This window comes from Suncus etruscus, chromosome 3 (assembly GCF_024139225.1).
Source record: "Suncus etruscus isolate mSunEtr1 chromosome 3, mSunEtr1.pri.cur, whole genome shotgun sequence".
NCBI classification, from domain to species: Eukaryota; Metazoa; Chordata; class Mammalia; order Eulipotyphla; family Soricidae; genus Suncus; species Suncus etruscus.
The window spans coordinates 170,883,743-170,901,956 of record NC_064850.1 but is presented as its reverse complement, the minus strand read 5'-3'; the positions used below and the strand labels follow the sequence as shown (position 1 = coordinate 170,901,956).

The window sequence follows — 18,214 nt, the reverse complement described above, 5'->3', positions numbered from 1 at the left end:
CAACATTTTAGCAGGTATTCTGTGTTCACATTCTCAGAACATAAGAATATATATGACTGTCCTCTCTATTATTGTTCTCTCTCAAAATTAGCCAACTGAGAAAATGTTATTAGTTTTTGTTTTGTTTTGTTTTTTTTTGGGCCACACCCGGCGATGCTCAGGGGTTACTCCTGGCTGTCTGCTCAGAAATAGCTCCTGGCAGGCACGGGGGACCATATGGGACACCGGGATTCAAACCAACCACCTTTGGTCCTGGATTGGCTGCTTGCAAGGCAAACACCGCTGTGCTATCTCTCTGGGCCCAAATGTTATTAGTTTTGAGGATTACACAATCTGCAACAATTAATGGCTATCTTTAATATGTGTAGAAACTGTCAATCACCTACAAATTCTGGAAGGCCAATTCAATCATTTGTGTGAATATACATTGTCACCCATACTTAATCTAGCCTTCCTGTTTAATAAAATACATGCTATTATTAATTTTGGGAAAATCTGCTGTTCTTATGTAAAAAAACCCTGGTCACTATGAATTTATTAATCTCATATTGCTGTGATAAAACAGCATAAGAATTTTAAAATAAAGGGGCCGAAGAGATTGCATGGAGGTAAGACATTTGTCTTGCATACATATGGACGGTGGTTTGAATCCAGGCATCCCATATGGTCCCCCGAGCCTGCCAGGAGTGATTTCTGAGCCTAGAGCCAGGAGTAACCCCTGAGCGCTGCTGGGTGTGACCCCCCAAAAAAAAATTAAAGTAAAGAATTTAAAATAAAAGTCAACAAAATTCTCATTCATAATTTTCCTCTCTTACATTGTTAATTAGATTATGGTCTTTGAACATTTTTAGCTTCCTCCATGCACAAGTAAATACCAGTAAAGTGTATTTAGACAGACTGGTCTCTCTTTATATATTTAAATATTTACTATTATGAATTTAATAATAGTAATGCAATAATTCATTAATGAAGTTAATGCATGTAATATTATTTTTTATTAGATAGTACCATAAAGCCTTACAGATATAAACAAATACTTCTGGCCCACTGGAGTGACTTTCAAATGACTAAAACATTAAAATGCAAGAGTTAATATCAGCATAAGTAGTTTATCCATTACTACAGAAGTCATACACTGTGAATAGGCACATAAACCCAATACAAAATGTGCTTAGATATTCTGGACATAAACAACGCTAATACTTTTCTTAGTGAAATGAATGAAGAAATTGGTCTGAATAGTCTTAATTCTCAAATTCTGAAGACTTAGGGAAGCTTTTTCTTCTCAGAGTAAATTTAACAGTAATAGTGGGAACTTTGTAGACTAGGATTAAGTCTGCATAAAGATAAACAATATAAACAAAACAAAATTAAACAAGAAAAACCCTTTAGTTAGTGCATTAGAGATGGACATTCCTCAGAAGACCAAGAGAAAGCCTTTTCTCTAGTACTGCTGTGTAATGAATCATAACACAACACAACAAAGTAAAACAAAAACTGCTATTTCTTTGGGCTATAGACAAGATTTTGAATTCTCAGGTCATATTATACTAAAACACCCCTCCCCCCCCCCGCCCCAAAACAAAAACCTTTAAAACAGAAGTCACATTTAGCATGTTAATCTGCTACACTGTGGGGGACATTTGTGATCTGAAACAGAGGAAGCTCCTCTCACGTTAGAGGAACTAAGGACATTAAGTACTTTAGAAGAAATGGCATGCTAAACCTACTATCTATCTTCTCTCTTTCATTAGTGTTTCTTCTAATCCCCTAAGTACACTAAAAGTGCGTAAGATGTGACTACACTTGCCTGGCTCTGTGTATTTTCTCCTTGAACAACAGAGGGCTGGTGTTTAAGAAATTAAAGGTTCTTGCCAATGAATGAATGGCAGTGATGCATTTTTAGCATCTGGAGCCAGGACTTCCATAAAACCTTTCAAACCTAGCACATTCTTACCTGGGCATACTTAGTTACAAAAACAACATCCTAGTTACTCTGTATCAAAATTCAGTTAATCAGATTTACTCTAAAATAGAAACACCTACTCTCAGACTTCCATCAGCAGTGAAGAGACAGACAGACAAGCAAAGGCAGAGATTGAAGAAACTGGCTACAGTGAGAGAATTTACCACTGAATGGCAGTTTCAGAAAGGCTAAGTAACCCAAACTAAATGCCCTCTACCTTCCTCTGCAGACTGGACTAGAAAGCCCTTTAAAGACCATTTTAGCAAGGAGAGCTCCGGTGACAGAATTTTAAAGACAGTGACCCAAATAAAAGCATTTTTCAGGGGAAAATTTGTACCACTAGTAGGTGGGTGTTGCTAGGCAATGAATATTGCAGCATTTAATCTCTACCCTTCCTATATAATGACATGATGAAAGAAAATAAGCCTATCTGGCATTTCAACATGATAGTTATATCTGCCAATTTTTATTCTTCATTTAGAATATAATTTCTTTAGGTTGAAACAACCCTTAACTTTTGTTAGCACAGAGCAGTCTACTTCTATTATTTTTATTTTATTTTATTTATTTATTTTATTTTATTTGGTTTTGGGGTCACACCCGACAGCTCTCAGGGGTTACTCTTGGCTCTACACTCAGGAATTACCTCTGGCAGGCTTGGGGGACCACATGGATGCTGGGATTCGAACCACTGTTCTTTTGCATGCAAGGCAAATGCCCTACCCCATGCTATCTCTCCGGCCCGACTTCTTTATTTTTAAAACTGGGTTTTATGATTCATTAGTGACTGATAGGAATGCACACAAATTATTATACAACCGTTAACAAATGCATCCTTATAATATACAGTATCATGAACCCAAAAAGAAAAAAGATGTCTGCCAATAGAATTTGAGTGCTTGTGTGATTTGCCAGTATCAATTATCCCAATCTCTGCATAAATGAGAAGGTTAAAGAGTAAAAATTAAAGTTTTGCTCAGAAATAGCTAAGTCTTTGTAATTTTATAATTCAAAAAGAGTTGTGTGAATCTAAAGACCTTTTTAGTACCTTATGAATTTGTTTAAGCAAGTTCAAACTCTAACAACCTTAGGGTTAGTCTTGTTCTAATTTAGTCTTAGTTGTACAATAGTGCCAGTGACAGCAGAGCAGGTAGGCCATTTGCTTTGCACATGCTGGCCCACGTTCAATCCTGGGCATCCTCTATGGTCCCCAGAGCACAGTGAATGCAGAGCCGGAAGTAACCCCTAACAACTGCCAGGTGTGGCCCCAAATCCCACCTCCAAGAAATAAAATAAAAAAAAAAAACTGTGACTAAGAAGAGGTAAGTAAATGGGGAATGATTCACAAGCACTGAGCCAGGACTGCACCCCAGCACTGCTGAGTGTGATCACAAAACATATAAAAAGAAATCTAAAAAGCAGCATCAAAATCTTCAAGTTCATTTCTACAGGAAAGAACATGAGATGCTGACAAAGAAATCTACATGTGATAACCCAGAAAACAACTTTTATAATAGTTCAATTTTTTCATCTGGGGGCAGAAGTGATAAGGAAACATCCCATTATGTTATAAGGAAGAATGCTCCAATCACTTATATGATCATAGTTTATAGTAAGAGCAGTATACTGTATGAATACCATCATTACTTAGGATGATAGAAAAAGTGGGGAAGCACTGTCTGATGTGTGGAGTTGAAAAAGTGAAGGTGAAAGTGCTGTCTTGAACATTTTATCTCTCAGTATAAAATAAATGGGAGAAAAACAGAAATTCCAAGTATGGAAAGTCTGTACTGTTACAAATAGGAGTGAGCAAAATAAAATAATAACTGTGAAGAGTAAATCTCATCCACAGAACTGCAAAGGTTGAGAAGTTAAATGCTTCTAAAGTCAAGCCTATTATAATTGGATGCCTTTAAAAAAGAAATAGGAAAGTTGTGTGTACCTGTAGAAAGGTGGAAAAATAACAGGGCTCTGTGGACTGCCTGACTGACACACAGACTTTAGTGCCTAGCAAGAGAATTAAAGGCCTTATTTTTAAAATAATGGTGGTGAGAATTAAAGATTTGTGTTTTCAGGTTTTAGTTTTATCCCAGTAGACACTTGGACATCTAGTCAGCTGAATCATTCTGCCCCTCTCCCAAACCCCATATAGTTCTGAGATGTTCTGATGTGTGACTCCCAGACTCAGATATGCCATTCTCTAACCAGAGACTCTGATAATCCACTCAGCTACAATATGAGTCACACTTTACTTTCTGGAAAAGTGACTGGTAGGATTAATAACTCATGAAATAGACCTTGAGTTGGATTATGTCATAAAACATGAACCAGACTGGTGGAAGAAAAACAAGTTTTGGTTAAACCAAAAAAAGAGTCTAAACTAATATAGACAAGAAGAAACTAATTTTTGGGGCCGGGTGGTGGCGCAAAGAGGTAAGGTGCCTGCCTTGCCTGCGCTAGCCTTGGACGGACCGCGGTTCGATCCCCCGGCGTCCCATATGGTCCCCCAAGCCAGGAGCGACTTCTGAGTGCATAGCCAGGAGTAACCCCTGAGCGTTACCGGGTGTGGCCCAAAAACCAAAAAAAAAAAAAAAAAAAAAAAAAAAAGAAACTAATTTTTGTTCATTAGACTTATGTTTTTTTGTTTTGATTTGTTTTGTTTTTTTTTGGCCACACCCAGTGACGCTCAGGAGTTATTCCTGGCTCTGTGCTCAGAAATCGCTCCTGGCTGGGGGACCATATGGGATGCTGGGAATAGAACTGCGGTCTGTCGTCCTAGGCTCGCACATGCAAGGCAGATGCCTTACTGCTTCTGCCACTGCTCCGGCCCCAAATTTATGTTTTAAAATGGATAAGGCATTGAGTTTCTAAGTAACTGATCAATATAATCCATACTTCAAGAAACTTGCATTTTAGGAGTGATTAGGCAAGTATCTAGCTATCTATTAAAAAAAGCAAAATGTGTTCAAATCCGGGTGCCCCCTCTGAAGAAAATAAAAAATAAAAATGTAAGTCAACTCATAAAAAAAGGTACATAGCACTGCAAATATTCAAAAGAAGATGAAGCAGAGTGGAACTAAGAGTAAATCTCTGAGGTCAATGTTGATTTGGGCAAGCAGAAGCTTATAAGCTCAGAGCAGATTCATTATTAAGATGAATGTTCTGGGCTGAAAAAGTGTCAGTAATGAAGTTCAGAGATGGAAATAAATAAAATATTCAGATTATTACAGGAAGAACTGGAAATTACCTTGAAATCAATATTCTAGAATTCCGTAACATACCAGAGATTCCAGTATTGTTATGAGAAACACTATACAAACACATTTTAATTAACAACAAAAAACAATAAGCAAGGTAAAACAATACAGCATATTAAAACACCATGTTGTGAAAATATATCTGACCTAGGTTTTTCACAGAAAAAAAGTAAATGACTAAAAAATGAAGACTGAGGGGCCGGAGAGGTGGCGCTAGAGGTAAGGTGTCTGCCTTGCAAGCGCTAGCGTAGGACGGACACGGTTCGATCCCCCGGCGTCCCATATGGTCCCCCCAAGCCAGGAGCGATTTCTGAGCGCATAGCCAGGGGTAACCCCTGAGCGTCAGACGGGTGTGGCCCAAAAACAAACAAACAATCAAACAAAAAACAAAAACAAAAAATGAAGACTGAATCAAAGATAACTGAATCAGATGAGTTTCTAATGCAAGATTTAAAAAAAAATCTATAACATGTTGGAAATTGGCGCAGTTTGATGACAAAACAGAAACTGTATAAGAGAGAGTAAACTAGTATAACTAGTATAATAAATATGAAGTAAATCTGTAAAGTTACAAAGGCATTTACAAAGAATGTGTTCACATGTGAGAGGAAAGTGATCTCTGTGAACCATTTTCATAATCATACTTATTATACAATCATCCGATGTCCAATTAAGATCATTTTTAAACCTGAAATTGATCAATACAGACAATGTAAAATATTTTTCAACATATACATGAAAGACTAATAAGCAGCCAGCCCTTTTCAGGGTGTGATATGGACTGCTTTCTCTGTTTCAAACCCTTTCCTAGCATTTCACCATTTAACATAAACAAGTATTCAAGCCACAAGATCATTCTCAGAAATCACTTTAATAATTACACTGACCACAGAGGACAGATACATTAAAACTGACATTCAAGCCTGAGTCATTCATAAGAAAAAATTAAGAGGTTGCCCCGGACTATTTAATAATACACGCAAAAAAATACATCCGAAAGTCTGACTACCAAAGAAGAACAAAGAAAAGATTTGTTCTCAGTTGTTCTGAAAAATGTGTGGCTTTTGGAGGACTTGTGGAATAAGGGGAAGGTTGCTAAGAACAATGGACTCAGAGAACTTACCTGGGCAAACTTGTGGATCTGTTCTACCACAGCAGCAAACAGAGCATGGACACTTTCATCGATCAGACTCTGTATGTAATGCACAGCTTCTTCGTCAGACAGGTCTAGACGGAATTTATCCTGAACCTATGAAGATCACAGTCTGTTAATCTTCTGAATGATGAAAAACAGGGACATATTTGAAAGAACTAGAAATGAAACTGATATAGCTATTATCATAATACTGTTTGAGTTATTTCTGTGAAATGAATGATTCATAACTTATAAGGAACACTTAATACTATTCTTTTGTATATGAAAAATGACTAGTTTTGCTTCACACTCTTTATATATGTGAAGAAGAAAAATAAATTAAAACTTCTTTTGGTCTTGCAAACTTAGAAGTAAAAAAAAAACTTGTTTTTTCAACTGAGAGTAGATTTCATTTTCATACTTTAAATCTAGAATTTCAAGGTAAGATTTAAACTGTAACATTAACAATCTCCTCCACTTTATTCCTGTTATTCATTGTGATGCAGAAGTAGAAGATGAGGTTATATTAAATTCCTTTCCACCTTCACTACCTATACAAGAATAGGGACTATGTCAAACACTGACAAAATAAACTCAATTTTATAAAATGTGTTCTTTCCTCTTTTAATTCCCAGTACTCACAGTCAAGAACCACTCATTTGTCTATAATTTTCAGATAGTTTTTGTCTTTTAACTCATACATATATTTGTAAATGACTTTTGGTAACAATAAACAGTAGAAAAATCAGTAGAGGCCATGGACTCTGTAACTTCTGGCATACAGATATGTGCAGACTCCCAAACTGAAGTGTGTGAGGACATGTCAGCATCACAGTGACCCCTGGTGAACACCACAGTTAAGTGTTACAACCTAGAATATGCCATCTTTGGTCATCAAATCAGCAATAAAGGAAATGCAAGGAATAAACACATGTACACAAACACATCAAAATTTAAGGAGATACTTTTTGGTGCTTCCAAAAGAATGAACATTTTCTTATTTGTAGGAGCTAAGAAAAGAGGCATTTTCTTCTTTATAGTGGGATGCAAAATGAGACTATGGAGTTAGAACTTTTATAGTTTTTCTACTATGAGAGAAATTACCTACTGAATAGAACCAATATATACATAAGGCATATTGAAACGAAATTACAAAACAGTGACGTCGTTCAATCCATTGTCTCAGTCTTCCTCCCCTGAGTCCCTATTATTAATGTATACTGAACAGATTTTGTTACTTTCACCAGCTTTATTTTATTTCCCTTTCTATCAGTCTCAAAAATAAAAAAGTTCTGATTCTGAAACTAATCTTGTGTAAAGAAGAACAATGCTATTTCTTTTGAGTAACTGCCCTCTATACTCATTATAGAGATTACTATATAACTTTGTGGTAGAAAAGAAAGAAAAAAATACACAGTAAGAGAATCAAAAAGTAGAAAGTTAGCTTAATTTATCAAAACTTGCACTCTTGCATTAGAGAGACAGATTATTAACAAGTGGAGCTCAGGTTTTGCATGCAGGAAGACCAGGCATAACAAGGACTGGCATAAAAAGGCCCTCTGGGCACCAATGTTAGTTACTATAAAGTCCGGAGGGGGACTACACACAGCTAGGTGAAGTCCACAAAATGAAAACAATGTAAAAATGAAGAGAACTAAATTTTTTAAGTACCTGAATTACAAATGAAAACATATTTAGGATAAAAGTTATGTGTCGTATATAAGCATTTTCGTTATAGTACAAATACATATAAATGGTTGATCTGATATCGTCTATCTAGCTGATGGTGATTAGGCTATTTGTCACTGTCCCCTAACTCCTTAAGATTCTACTTATTCTTTTCAAGCTACACTTTCTCTTCCTTGGGTTGTAGAATTTCTGTTGACTTAACTTTAAACACACTAATACCTCTGATTCCAGATCCAATTTGCATTAAAATTATCAAATTAGGGGCCGGTGAGGTGGTGCTACAGGTAAGGCGCCTGCCTTGCAAGCGCTAGCCAAGGAAGGACTGCAGCTTGATCCCCCGGCGTCCCATATGGTCCCCCCAAGCCAGGGGCAATTTCTGAGCGCTTAGACAGGAGTAACCCCTGAGCATCAAATGGGTATGGCCCGAAAAAAAAAAGTTTAAAAAAAATTATCACATTGACATTTCATTGTTCGTTTTTCTCTCCAGTTTTCCTCATTTGAGAGCCCTACCTATTTGAATAGTAGATGCTCTTTCCAGTCCCTCAAGTTTCTCCTTTTTACTTATTAAAAAGAGCAGACATACATCTACTAAGCAAGCTCTTTCCTGGCTTCCAATTTAACATTCCAAAACTAGCACAGCCCAATATTTTATTCCTCTTGTTTTTCTATAACACTAAAAATTATTAACATGCTATTTTACTTCCTTTATCTTGATCTTTATTCACTTTCCAGGTGGGAAATTTCATGGGAGCAGAAATTTTGCTTTACTACTGTAACTCAAAAACACAAACAGTGCTTGAAACACGGTAAATGATTCAATGAATACTGTTAAGTGATTAAAATATAAAAATATTCTGGGCTACGAATGGAGCTCAGTAGTACTGTACATATCCAACTTTTGTGATACTCTGGGTTCAATCCCCAGTACCACACCACAAAGACAAACCAGAGCGATAGCACAGAGGGTAGGCATTTACCTTGGGCACAGCAAACATAGGTTTGATTCCTCATCATGCCATATGTTCTCCTGAGCCTGCCAGAAGCAATTTCTGTGCACAGAGCCAGGAGTAATACCTGAGCGCTCCCAGGTGTGACCCCCCCCCAAATTATATATATATGTATATGTATATATATATATATTCAGAGGTAAGATAAATTCAAGCTTCAGAATGATTAGCTTCTAGTCTTCAATAATATGGCTAAGCTGTATGTATGTGCTACAAAAATTTGTAGCAATATGACTTACTAATAAAAAAGATTTTAAAGTATAGGGCCGGAGAGATAACATGGAGGTAAGGCATTTGCATTGCATGCAGAAGGTCAGTGGTTTGAATCCCGGCATCCCATATGGTTCCCTGAGCCTGCCAGGAGCGATTTCTGAGCATAGAGCCAGGAGTAAGCCCTGAGCGTGGCTGGGTGGGATCCCCTGCCCTCCCTAAAAAAGATTTTAAAGTAACCAGGGGAAAATATTAATTTTAAATATGGTTGGGGCTGGGAGGTAACAGAGCAGTTAGTTTACAAGTCAAGCACATGTTCTGATCTGAGTTTGATTTCTGATACCAGAGTGTCCATGACCATTGCTGCATATAGCCCTGTAGGCCCCAGTACTCCTGGGTGGGTGGGCACCACAGCACCACAAAGCCCAAGCAACACTCCATCTTTAGGCTGTTGCAGTGAACCCCTGGTGGCTCAGCTGGCAAGGAATCATAGATGGGTCCCTGGACTTTGTGAGTACAACATGGGAGGCTAGTCCCAATTCCCAAAATAAAACTCTAATTTTTCTACAAAAAAAAAAAAAAAAAAAAGATTGAAAGAAGATTTAATAAGGTAAAGACAGTTTAATATAGTTAGTAAAATAAACTACTTAATTTGACACTTCCTGATAGAACTTTCAAAAGTGACTTTTGAAGTCAGAGAAATGAACATGAAATAAATGGTTTTAAAATAAAGAATAAATCAAACCATGAAGACAGCAATGCAATTCAGATCGACTCCATTCTGATTTGGTTTCCACTCAAGGGGCCAAATAAAAAAATTTTCTAAAGTAGTAAGACTAAATCATATGTATTAGCTTTTTTTTTTTTTTTTTTTTTTTTTAAATTTGGACTACACCTAGCAATGCTCTGGGCTCAGATATTACTTCTGGCAGTGCTTGAGGGACCAAATGTGAGGTGGGATTTAATCTAAGTCGACTGCATACAAGGCAAATACCCTACCCACAGCACTATCACCTTCTTATGACTTTAATGTCAAACTTACATTGTAGTTGGTTACTCATACCCTTGATAAGTAAAAAAAAAAAAAAAAAACCTTTGTGAAATACCTTTTGAGGAAAAATGTTGCTTTTGAAAACCCATTTATAAGATGCACCTAATTGAAATTAGATTATACAGCGAGGTAGAGTTTGAGTCTAAAAAAATGATTGTGTTCAGAATGCTAGCACCTAATCAAGAATCAACACATGACACTGTGTCCATTAGGAGTGGTCCCTGAAGTCAGGAATAAGCCTTGAACAGAGCTGGATATAGCCCCAAAACTTAAATGAATAATTAAATGTACATGCCAGCATAAAATATAAGATTTCATATTTTAAAAGATCAATATAAAAATAGTTGGTAACAAAGGAAACTGTTCTTGAATCAATAAAATTAGGATTTTTCTACAAGAGAAACAGATGGAACAAAAGATCTTTTTACTCTTATAAGTTTAACAGTTTAACATAGTTGGTAAAAAAAAAAATAAAAACACTTAATTTGAAAAGTCCTGTTAGAATTTTCATAAATGACTTCTAAAGTCAGGGAAATGAACATCTGACAGAGATACATAGCTTTAAAATAAAGAGAAAATCAAATCCTGCAGACAGCAATGCAAAATAAAAGAAAAGGGCAACATTTGAAAACTACTGTCGCCATCAATTACTAAGAAAAACTTTATAACTAATTATTTCTTGATGGATGAGCTTTATGCAAAGATAAACAAAATGTCAAAAATAGGGCATTGCAAAAGCTAAATTAGTTTTTATGGGACAGTATTGAAACACTGTTTACTGAATTAAACAAATAAACAAAATCCTAATAACATGTTTTTCTTAAAAAAGCTCACAATAAAGGCGTGGCTGGGAGCTGAATGGAGAGGCTGCCAGGTAGAGGGGGAGGAAGAATTGACCCAGGAACGACAGGAGGACGTGGGAGGGGCCAAACCTCAGCGACCTCAGCCATCATACTCACCTAGAGCCCCACGCCAGAGATGGGATCCAGCCCCAAGCCACAGTCAACAAAAGAGGGCTGAAATCTGAAGGCACTGAACTCCAAGCCAAACCACCAAATGCAAAGAAATATGGGTAAACTAAGGAAGACACCAATATATGCTAGTATTGATATGACATCCTGACAATGAGGAAACGTCAACAATTTGACATAAGAGCAGGTTGTCCTATCTCATCACCTAACTTTAAGATGAAATCAGAAGACATGTCATCCTTTGATCTGTGCAAAAATCAAGATTGATAACTACAGAAGACTGACCTTGACAACCAGGACTGGGCAGAACTTATCCTGGGACCAATAAGAAAGACCCGAGTCTAGGCTTTGGCCTACGACCCGTAAAACAACCATGAACTCTAATTCCAGAGGTCTGACTGAGACAACTGCAACTGAGTAGATCTTCTGGAAACAGGATGAAGGACTGTATCCTAGGCTTTCTCCTAGGATTGGTGCAAAAACCAAGACTACAAACTACAGAAGACTAATTAAAACAACAGTGAAGGAACTGAACTTCTAGAACAATAAAGAAAGACTCCATCCTAGGCTCCAATTCTATGACCTGCGCAAATACCAAGATCTCTAGCTACAGAGGCCTAATTTTATCATCCACGACAGAGCGGAAAGTTTCTAGACACCACAAAAGGACCTAAGGGGAGATTAAAAGAACATGTACGAATCCCGTAGTTATTCCATGACAGTATACTTCAAGGGCGGAGAATTCCTGTATCTCTGAGGCCAAGGGAATTCCCTTTCTAATCTCTCCAATATTTACTGTGCCTATGCAGAAAAAAAAAGCACAAAATAAATATTTTTTTGTTTTGTTATTGTTGCCCCCCCCCCCCCACCTTTTTGGTGCTTTGTTTTGTTTTATTTCAGGACAGGACCACGGGTATTGTCTTTATTGTATTTTTTCTGTTTTTTTCTTTTTTGTTTGTCTGTTTGATTTATTTTTGTATTATGTTTTTTTCTTCCTTTTTCCCTTTCTTCTCTTAAATTGATATTTATAGACTCCTCCCAGTTTTCGCTTGTTTGATTTTTTGCTTGTTTTGATTTTTCCCATTTTATCTTTTTCCTTCCTTCAAACAAAACCACATAACTTGAACCATCTTGTTCCACCTTACACATTAAGGGGGAAATAATGGAGGGTACCAAGACCCAACAGTCGTATGAACATTAAGTAGAAATAAAAAAATAAACAGACTTAAACACCAAATCCAAAGCCAATGACAAAAGAATCGTTACCCAATCTACAATAAGCTAGACACAGAGGGGACCATTTATACTAGCAGCCCAGGGGGCAAAATTAGGGGTTATGGGATGCATGCCAGGAACAGGGGTGAAGGAAGGACAACATTGGTGGTGGAAATGCCCCTGATTCAATGTCACTATGTGCCTAAAATATTACTGTGAAAGATCTATAATCCACTTTTTTTTTTGGTCACACCCGGCAGTGCTCAGAGGTTACTCCTGGCTCTACGCTCAGAAATCACCCCTGGGGGCCGGGCGGTGGCGCTAGAGGTAAGGTGCCTGCCTTGCCTGCGCTAGCCTAGGACGGACCGAGGTTCGATCCCCCGGCGTCCCATATGGTCCCCCAAGCCAGGAGCGACTTCTGAGCGCATAGCCAGGAGTAACCCCTGAGCATCACCGGGTGTGGCCCAAAAACCAAAAAAAACCAAAAAAAAAACAAAAAAAAAAAAAAAAAAGAAATCACCCCTGGCAGGCACAGGGGACCATATGGGATGCCAGGATTCGAATCACCGTTCTTCTGCTTAGAAGGCAGACGCCTTACCTCCAAGCTATCTCTCCGGCCCCCTGTAATCCACTTTGGTCAAATAAAAATCATTATAAAATAAAAAAAAAAGCTCACAACAAAATTAGAAGTCCTCACTGCTTGTAAAAAATTCATATAATTAGAATTACTCTAATTCATGCTTGCATTCCCTATCCCAACCTAAAATAAAAAATAGTTGGAATCTTAATGTCCACAATGACATATTAGGAGTGGGTTTTAGAAGATATTAAAGTCATGAAGGAAGAACTCTAAAGAATTAGACTATTAGAGCTGGAGGGGCAGCACAGCAGGTAAGGTGCTTGGCTGAATCAGGTTTGCTGTCTGGTACCACATATTGTGCCCTGAGCCCAGCCAGTAGTGATTCTCTGAGCACAGTGCCAGGAGTAAGCCCTGGGTTCCACCAGTTACACACCTAAACAAACAAAAACAAATCAAATTTATATGAAAGGAGCTAAGGAGAATGGGGCCAGCCCTGGTCCAGTCCCTGGCACCACATGTTTTCTCCAATATCACATGTGTGGCCAAGGTATTCTATGGTACCTCAGGCACCAGCAACAACACATATTCCCACTGGACAGCAGGTCTGACAGTATTTATCCACACAAGTAACTATCATGTTTGGGGTGTGCTATTATTTTCAGTTACCAGTGCACCTCCATCTCAGAGTCTGTCCTAGAATGGCCTTACACTTCTACAGTTAAAGTAATTTTTTCTTTGTAATTCAATATTATCATATTCGTTATCATACTGTTATTTCACTGATAACTGAATATAATCTATATAGGTTGCTTCTGAGTAAGAAACATGCTTTTCATACTCTTCTCCATTAGTGCTAATAAATGAAAGAATCAAAATTAGTTTATACAAAAATCTTTAAACCCACTGCCCTTCCACAAAGAATCAAAGTTCCTTTAAACAAAAAATTCAAACTCCCTGTGCTTCCCCCTCAAGGTTAAGAGAGCTCTGAACAACTGTTCATCTACATGACAATTTGCCTTTTTTTTTTCTTTTAAGGTTGATTTAAAAGCAGGTCTTTATCACTCTGACAGTAAGAAACCCCCTGGGCTGAAGAAGTGTACGGGGTTTAGGTATCTGCTGCACTCTTTTGTTACTCAAGATTGGAAACTTCTCTGGTCCATCCCCAACCTGAGTACAAAGCCAGGAGTAGCACCCCTTCTCTCCAGCACCACAGAATTTGGCCCAGCCCTGGGCCCTCCCCCCTATCCAACAAACACCCCCAGCCCCAACCAACATGGGGACAGAGGAGAGGGATAAGTGACTGCTTATATAGTAACATAACAATGTTATGATAACATTCTGCTTCTAACCCTTAGAGAAATCATGCATCCTATCAAAAGGATTAAAAACCTCAACTTTCCAGGACAAAGAGCAAAAGATGAATGAGCTCCCATAGATGCAGCATTTATATATTTCGATCCCTCCTATTATTGCACATATGAATTGGAAAGGGACAAAAAAGGCTGCAGAGAACTTGAGAGATCACAGTACTCTGACAAGTGAAAATTTTACACTAAAATGAATCTTTTCTTTATTTGTTATTTAAGATTCTAAAGGTCAGAACATAAACAGATACTAAAATTTGGGGGCAGAAAAAGGAGACAGTAAGAACAATAAAATATCATTTCTTTTTTCATTATTAGTGACATCTTAATGTAAAGTGAAATCTTAATTTAAGATCTTAAAAATCATAAAATCCCATACTTGAGCATAAATAAAAATTACCTTTTTCACAGTTTTATCAGGTTCAAGAGCAATATCAGGAATATTTGCATCCACCATCAAGGAGAACAAGTTCAAAATTAGATTAGAATACCTAAAAATGGTAGAAGTAAAATAAAAATGACAGTGTTAAACTTTGGTAATCCTTACATCAAGAACACAGCTATATGTAGTGATAATTGCATTTTGCTCATTTTTCCTAGAATAAATACAATCTGAGACTATCTCAATGAAAAGTGAATCTGAATAAAACACTTGGAAATACTAGGGCTAAGCATCTAAAAAATGACATTGTTAGTATATAAATTTTTGAAAGGGTAAAAGAAGAATCCTATCTTATCTAATTGTTGGAGACAGTGTCCTGTCAGAGGATCAATTTTTCTGTCTTCTGTCTTTTATGCAGCCTTTTACCTAAGGCTGCCCACCTGCTGACTTTGTTGTAAGCTTTTGAGCTAACAGGAAAGGTATTTCACAGCTGAAGGAGATTTTTCTTTGAAGCCAAAGAGAAAAGTGAACACCCCCAATGCTAGTTCCAGATCTAGACCACTCCCCTTAGCTTCTTTCCGGAGTTAATAGCTACCTTCTAAAACCTGCCCCCTTTACAGACTGATGTTAGCCCAGATAAGCGGGCTGCAGATCCCACTTTGGAGACATAAGGTCTCCCTCCCTTCTGAATATTTTACTGCCTTTGTTCTATAACCTTCGCGCCAAAAAGTATGATTGACATGTCTTTTTTCCTGCCCATTTCTCCTCCTCTATATAAGAGATGCTGAATTCCAATAAAGTCGCCTCTGATCGGATATCTCGCCTGAGGTCTTCTTTACTAACCTCTCTCAGATTTTTTACAGGTGTGTTGTTCTTTTAACCCAGCAAAATAAAGATGCGGACGTCCAAGAGCCTCCCAGCCGCTTCCCCGCTGGCCGGGCCCCTCCGGGGGGCTTTAGGACCCCGCATTTTGGCGCCCAACGCTGGGCTCGGAGACCACCACACTCGGACGACCAGAGAACGGCGTGTCCGGAGCTGTTTCGTAAAACGATGAAGAAAACCCCATCCGAATAAGCGTGGAAACAGTCAGCCTTGATCAAAATAAACTGCAATATTTTCGTCGTCCCCCCCGCCGCCCCCTAATTGGCTTTTGGGGGCTTCACCCAGTGGATACGGGACCATGGGTGTTACGCTAAGTACTTAACATAAATTCATTAAAGGGATACAGTCTGAATTAAAAAGCAGACATAGAGGTTACCAAAAAAGATATTTATAATTTCTTAATGTTTTGTTCATGATGTTTGCCAAAAATACCCATTGGACTCGCTACCATGGGTGTCACGTTATTTGTAATTTCTTAATGTTTTGTTCATGATGTTTGCCAAAAATACCCATTGGACTCGCTACCATGGATGTCACGTTATTTGTAATTTCTTAATGTTTTGTTTATGATGTTTGCCAAAAATCTAGTTTTCAGGGCTCCCTGTCGCTTTAAATATCTCAGTTTCCTCCCTCCTCTGATCCTTCATCTTCACTTCTGCCGCTAACAGTCAGCCACTTCCCTAACCTTGCCTCCAGCTTTTCTGTCGCTGCAAAACAAACAGCTGCCTTTAAAAATCTCCCTGGCGTTTCTTGTACCCTGCCATAGCCTGCCTCAGCTCCGTCCTTGCTCCGCCAAAGTTTTTACTCCCCTCCTTAGCCGGCAATTGCTACAAAACAAAGTCTTTAATTAAAAAAGCCTCACAGCTGTTTCAAGCCGTATCACCCGGAGCCCCTTACACGCTCTCCTGCTTGAAATCTATTGGGGGGCGGCGCTGTCTCCCCTGCTGAATCACGCAATATTGTCTACACAGTGCTTAAAGCTGAACTCTTGCAAAGTTAACTTTTTCTGCGCTGTAAAATCCTTCCTTCCGCAAGCAAGCACAGATTCTAATCTCTGAGCTCATAGCTGGCTTCACCTTAAAGGGACAGCGCCCATTTTCCAAACCCCAGCTTGTCAGCAACTCTGTGCCTCAGTCACTCTCCAAAGTCTGTGTCACAGCAATTAACTTCTGTTAACCCCCACCGCCACTCCCTTCTTGTATGCCTGCACCCCCTACAGCCCCCCCCGCGGGGCAGAGTGCGGGCGAGCCAAAAGCACTCGTAGCTGCAAACTATTAACGCTGGTTCTACCTCCGCCGCAGCCACTTCCAGATTCCAACTCTGATTCAGAAAAACAGAATGCTCACACCCTATACCATCTCTCCTGTCGAGTGCAAAAACAGCGCTACTACCTTTCCTGTCTTTCTCCCTAATGAAAAAAGTCTTCCTCCGCCTGCTCAGTAGCCTCTGCCGCTGCTCTCTTCTCAAACGCCTCCCACACCCCAGGGGAAAAAATTCTAAATGCCCTAAACGCTCAGTCTGTCCCTCCTCTCACTGCTCCCCCTCTTGAGAATTGTTAAGCTTATTAATTAAATTCTGCGGCATACATGTACCTCTTCAAAAGGCATTTGTGTAATTAAGTTTTGTGCATTAGGTGTTGTAAAGTTATTAGTGAAACGTTACAAAATTAGAAAACTTTCTAAATTCAGGTCTATACAGGTTAAATTCAGGTCTGTCAGGGTTATAAAAATTCTCTAAAAAGAAAAAAAAAGCAACAGGAAAAAAAAACAGCAAAACTCCTTTGTTAAAATTACTGCACATGTTTACAAAGTTAATTTTTTAAGAACTAAAATAATACAAGTGAGCAAAATAAGTTGGTCAGCTTTCCTTAACAATAGTGTGTAAACATTCCAAAACTCTAAACTAAGCCTAAGCTCTTTTAAATGCATAATAAATATAGCAAAATAGCATTGCCATTTAAAAAACTTAAACCAAATAGTCTAAACCTTAAAGGCAATTAAATAGTTCAAACAGTGGCATAAAAGCCATTTTAAAAACAAAAACAGTGTGATAACTAACTAAATAAATTTGTTCATAAATTAATGTTCATAAAATTAAACCTTAAGTAGCTTTGTCCTTTTTCTTAATTTCAAGCCTAATTTTAAACTCAAAGGTAAGTAAAAATAATTTTGCATTTTCCAAGTTTAATCTTAAATTGTCTCTGTTCATGTTGTGGTTAGCCTTTTTTAAAATAATATTGTTAATTAGCATTATAAAGGTACCTACATTTTATAAGCAAATTAACAAGTGTTAAAAATAATTTGGTCTTCAGCTCTAGGTGTAAAAATACATCAAATGCCTTTAACTATATTTTATAATGTCTGAACATCTTGTTAATTTGGTATCTAATATTTTTTACAAATTATTCACTTTAAGTCTTCATAGTAAAAACAGTTGTTTGTTTTTTAAGTCAGTTTTTTATACCTTTAATAATCATAGTTCATGCTCTCGTGTTTAATCATAAAA

The 18,214-nt window shown here is 37.8% G+C and overlaps 1 protein-coding gene across 1 annotated transcript in view; it reads right to left on the bottom strand.

Annotated features, from left to right (window-relative positions):
• Window positions 1–2,887: 2,887 nt before the first annotated feature.
• LOC126004512 (phosphatidylinositol 3-kinase catalytic subunit type 3-like) overlaps window positions 2,888–18,214 on the bottom strand; it is a 180,572-nt gene continuing 165,245 nt past the window's right edge. Inside the window, 4 exon segments of the mRNA XM_049770921.1 lie at window positions 2,888–2,899; window positions 3,909–3,973; window positions 6,343–6,472; window positions 14,846–14,936. Coding sequence (XP_049626878.1) covers window positions 2,888–2,899; window positions 3,909–3,973; window positions 6,343–6,472; window positions 14,846–14,936 — 298 coding nt within the window.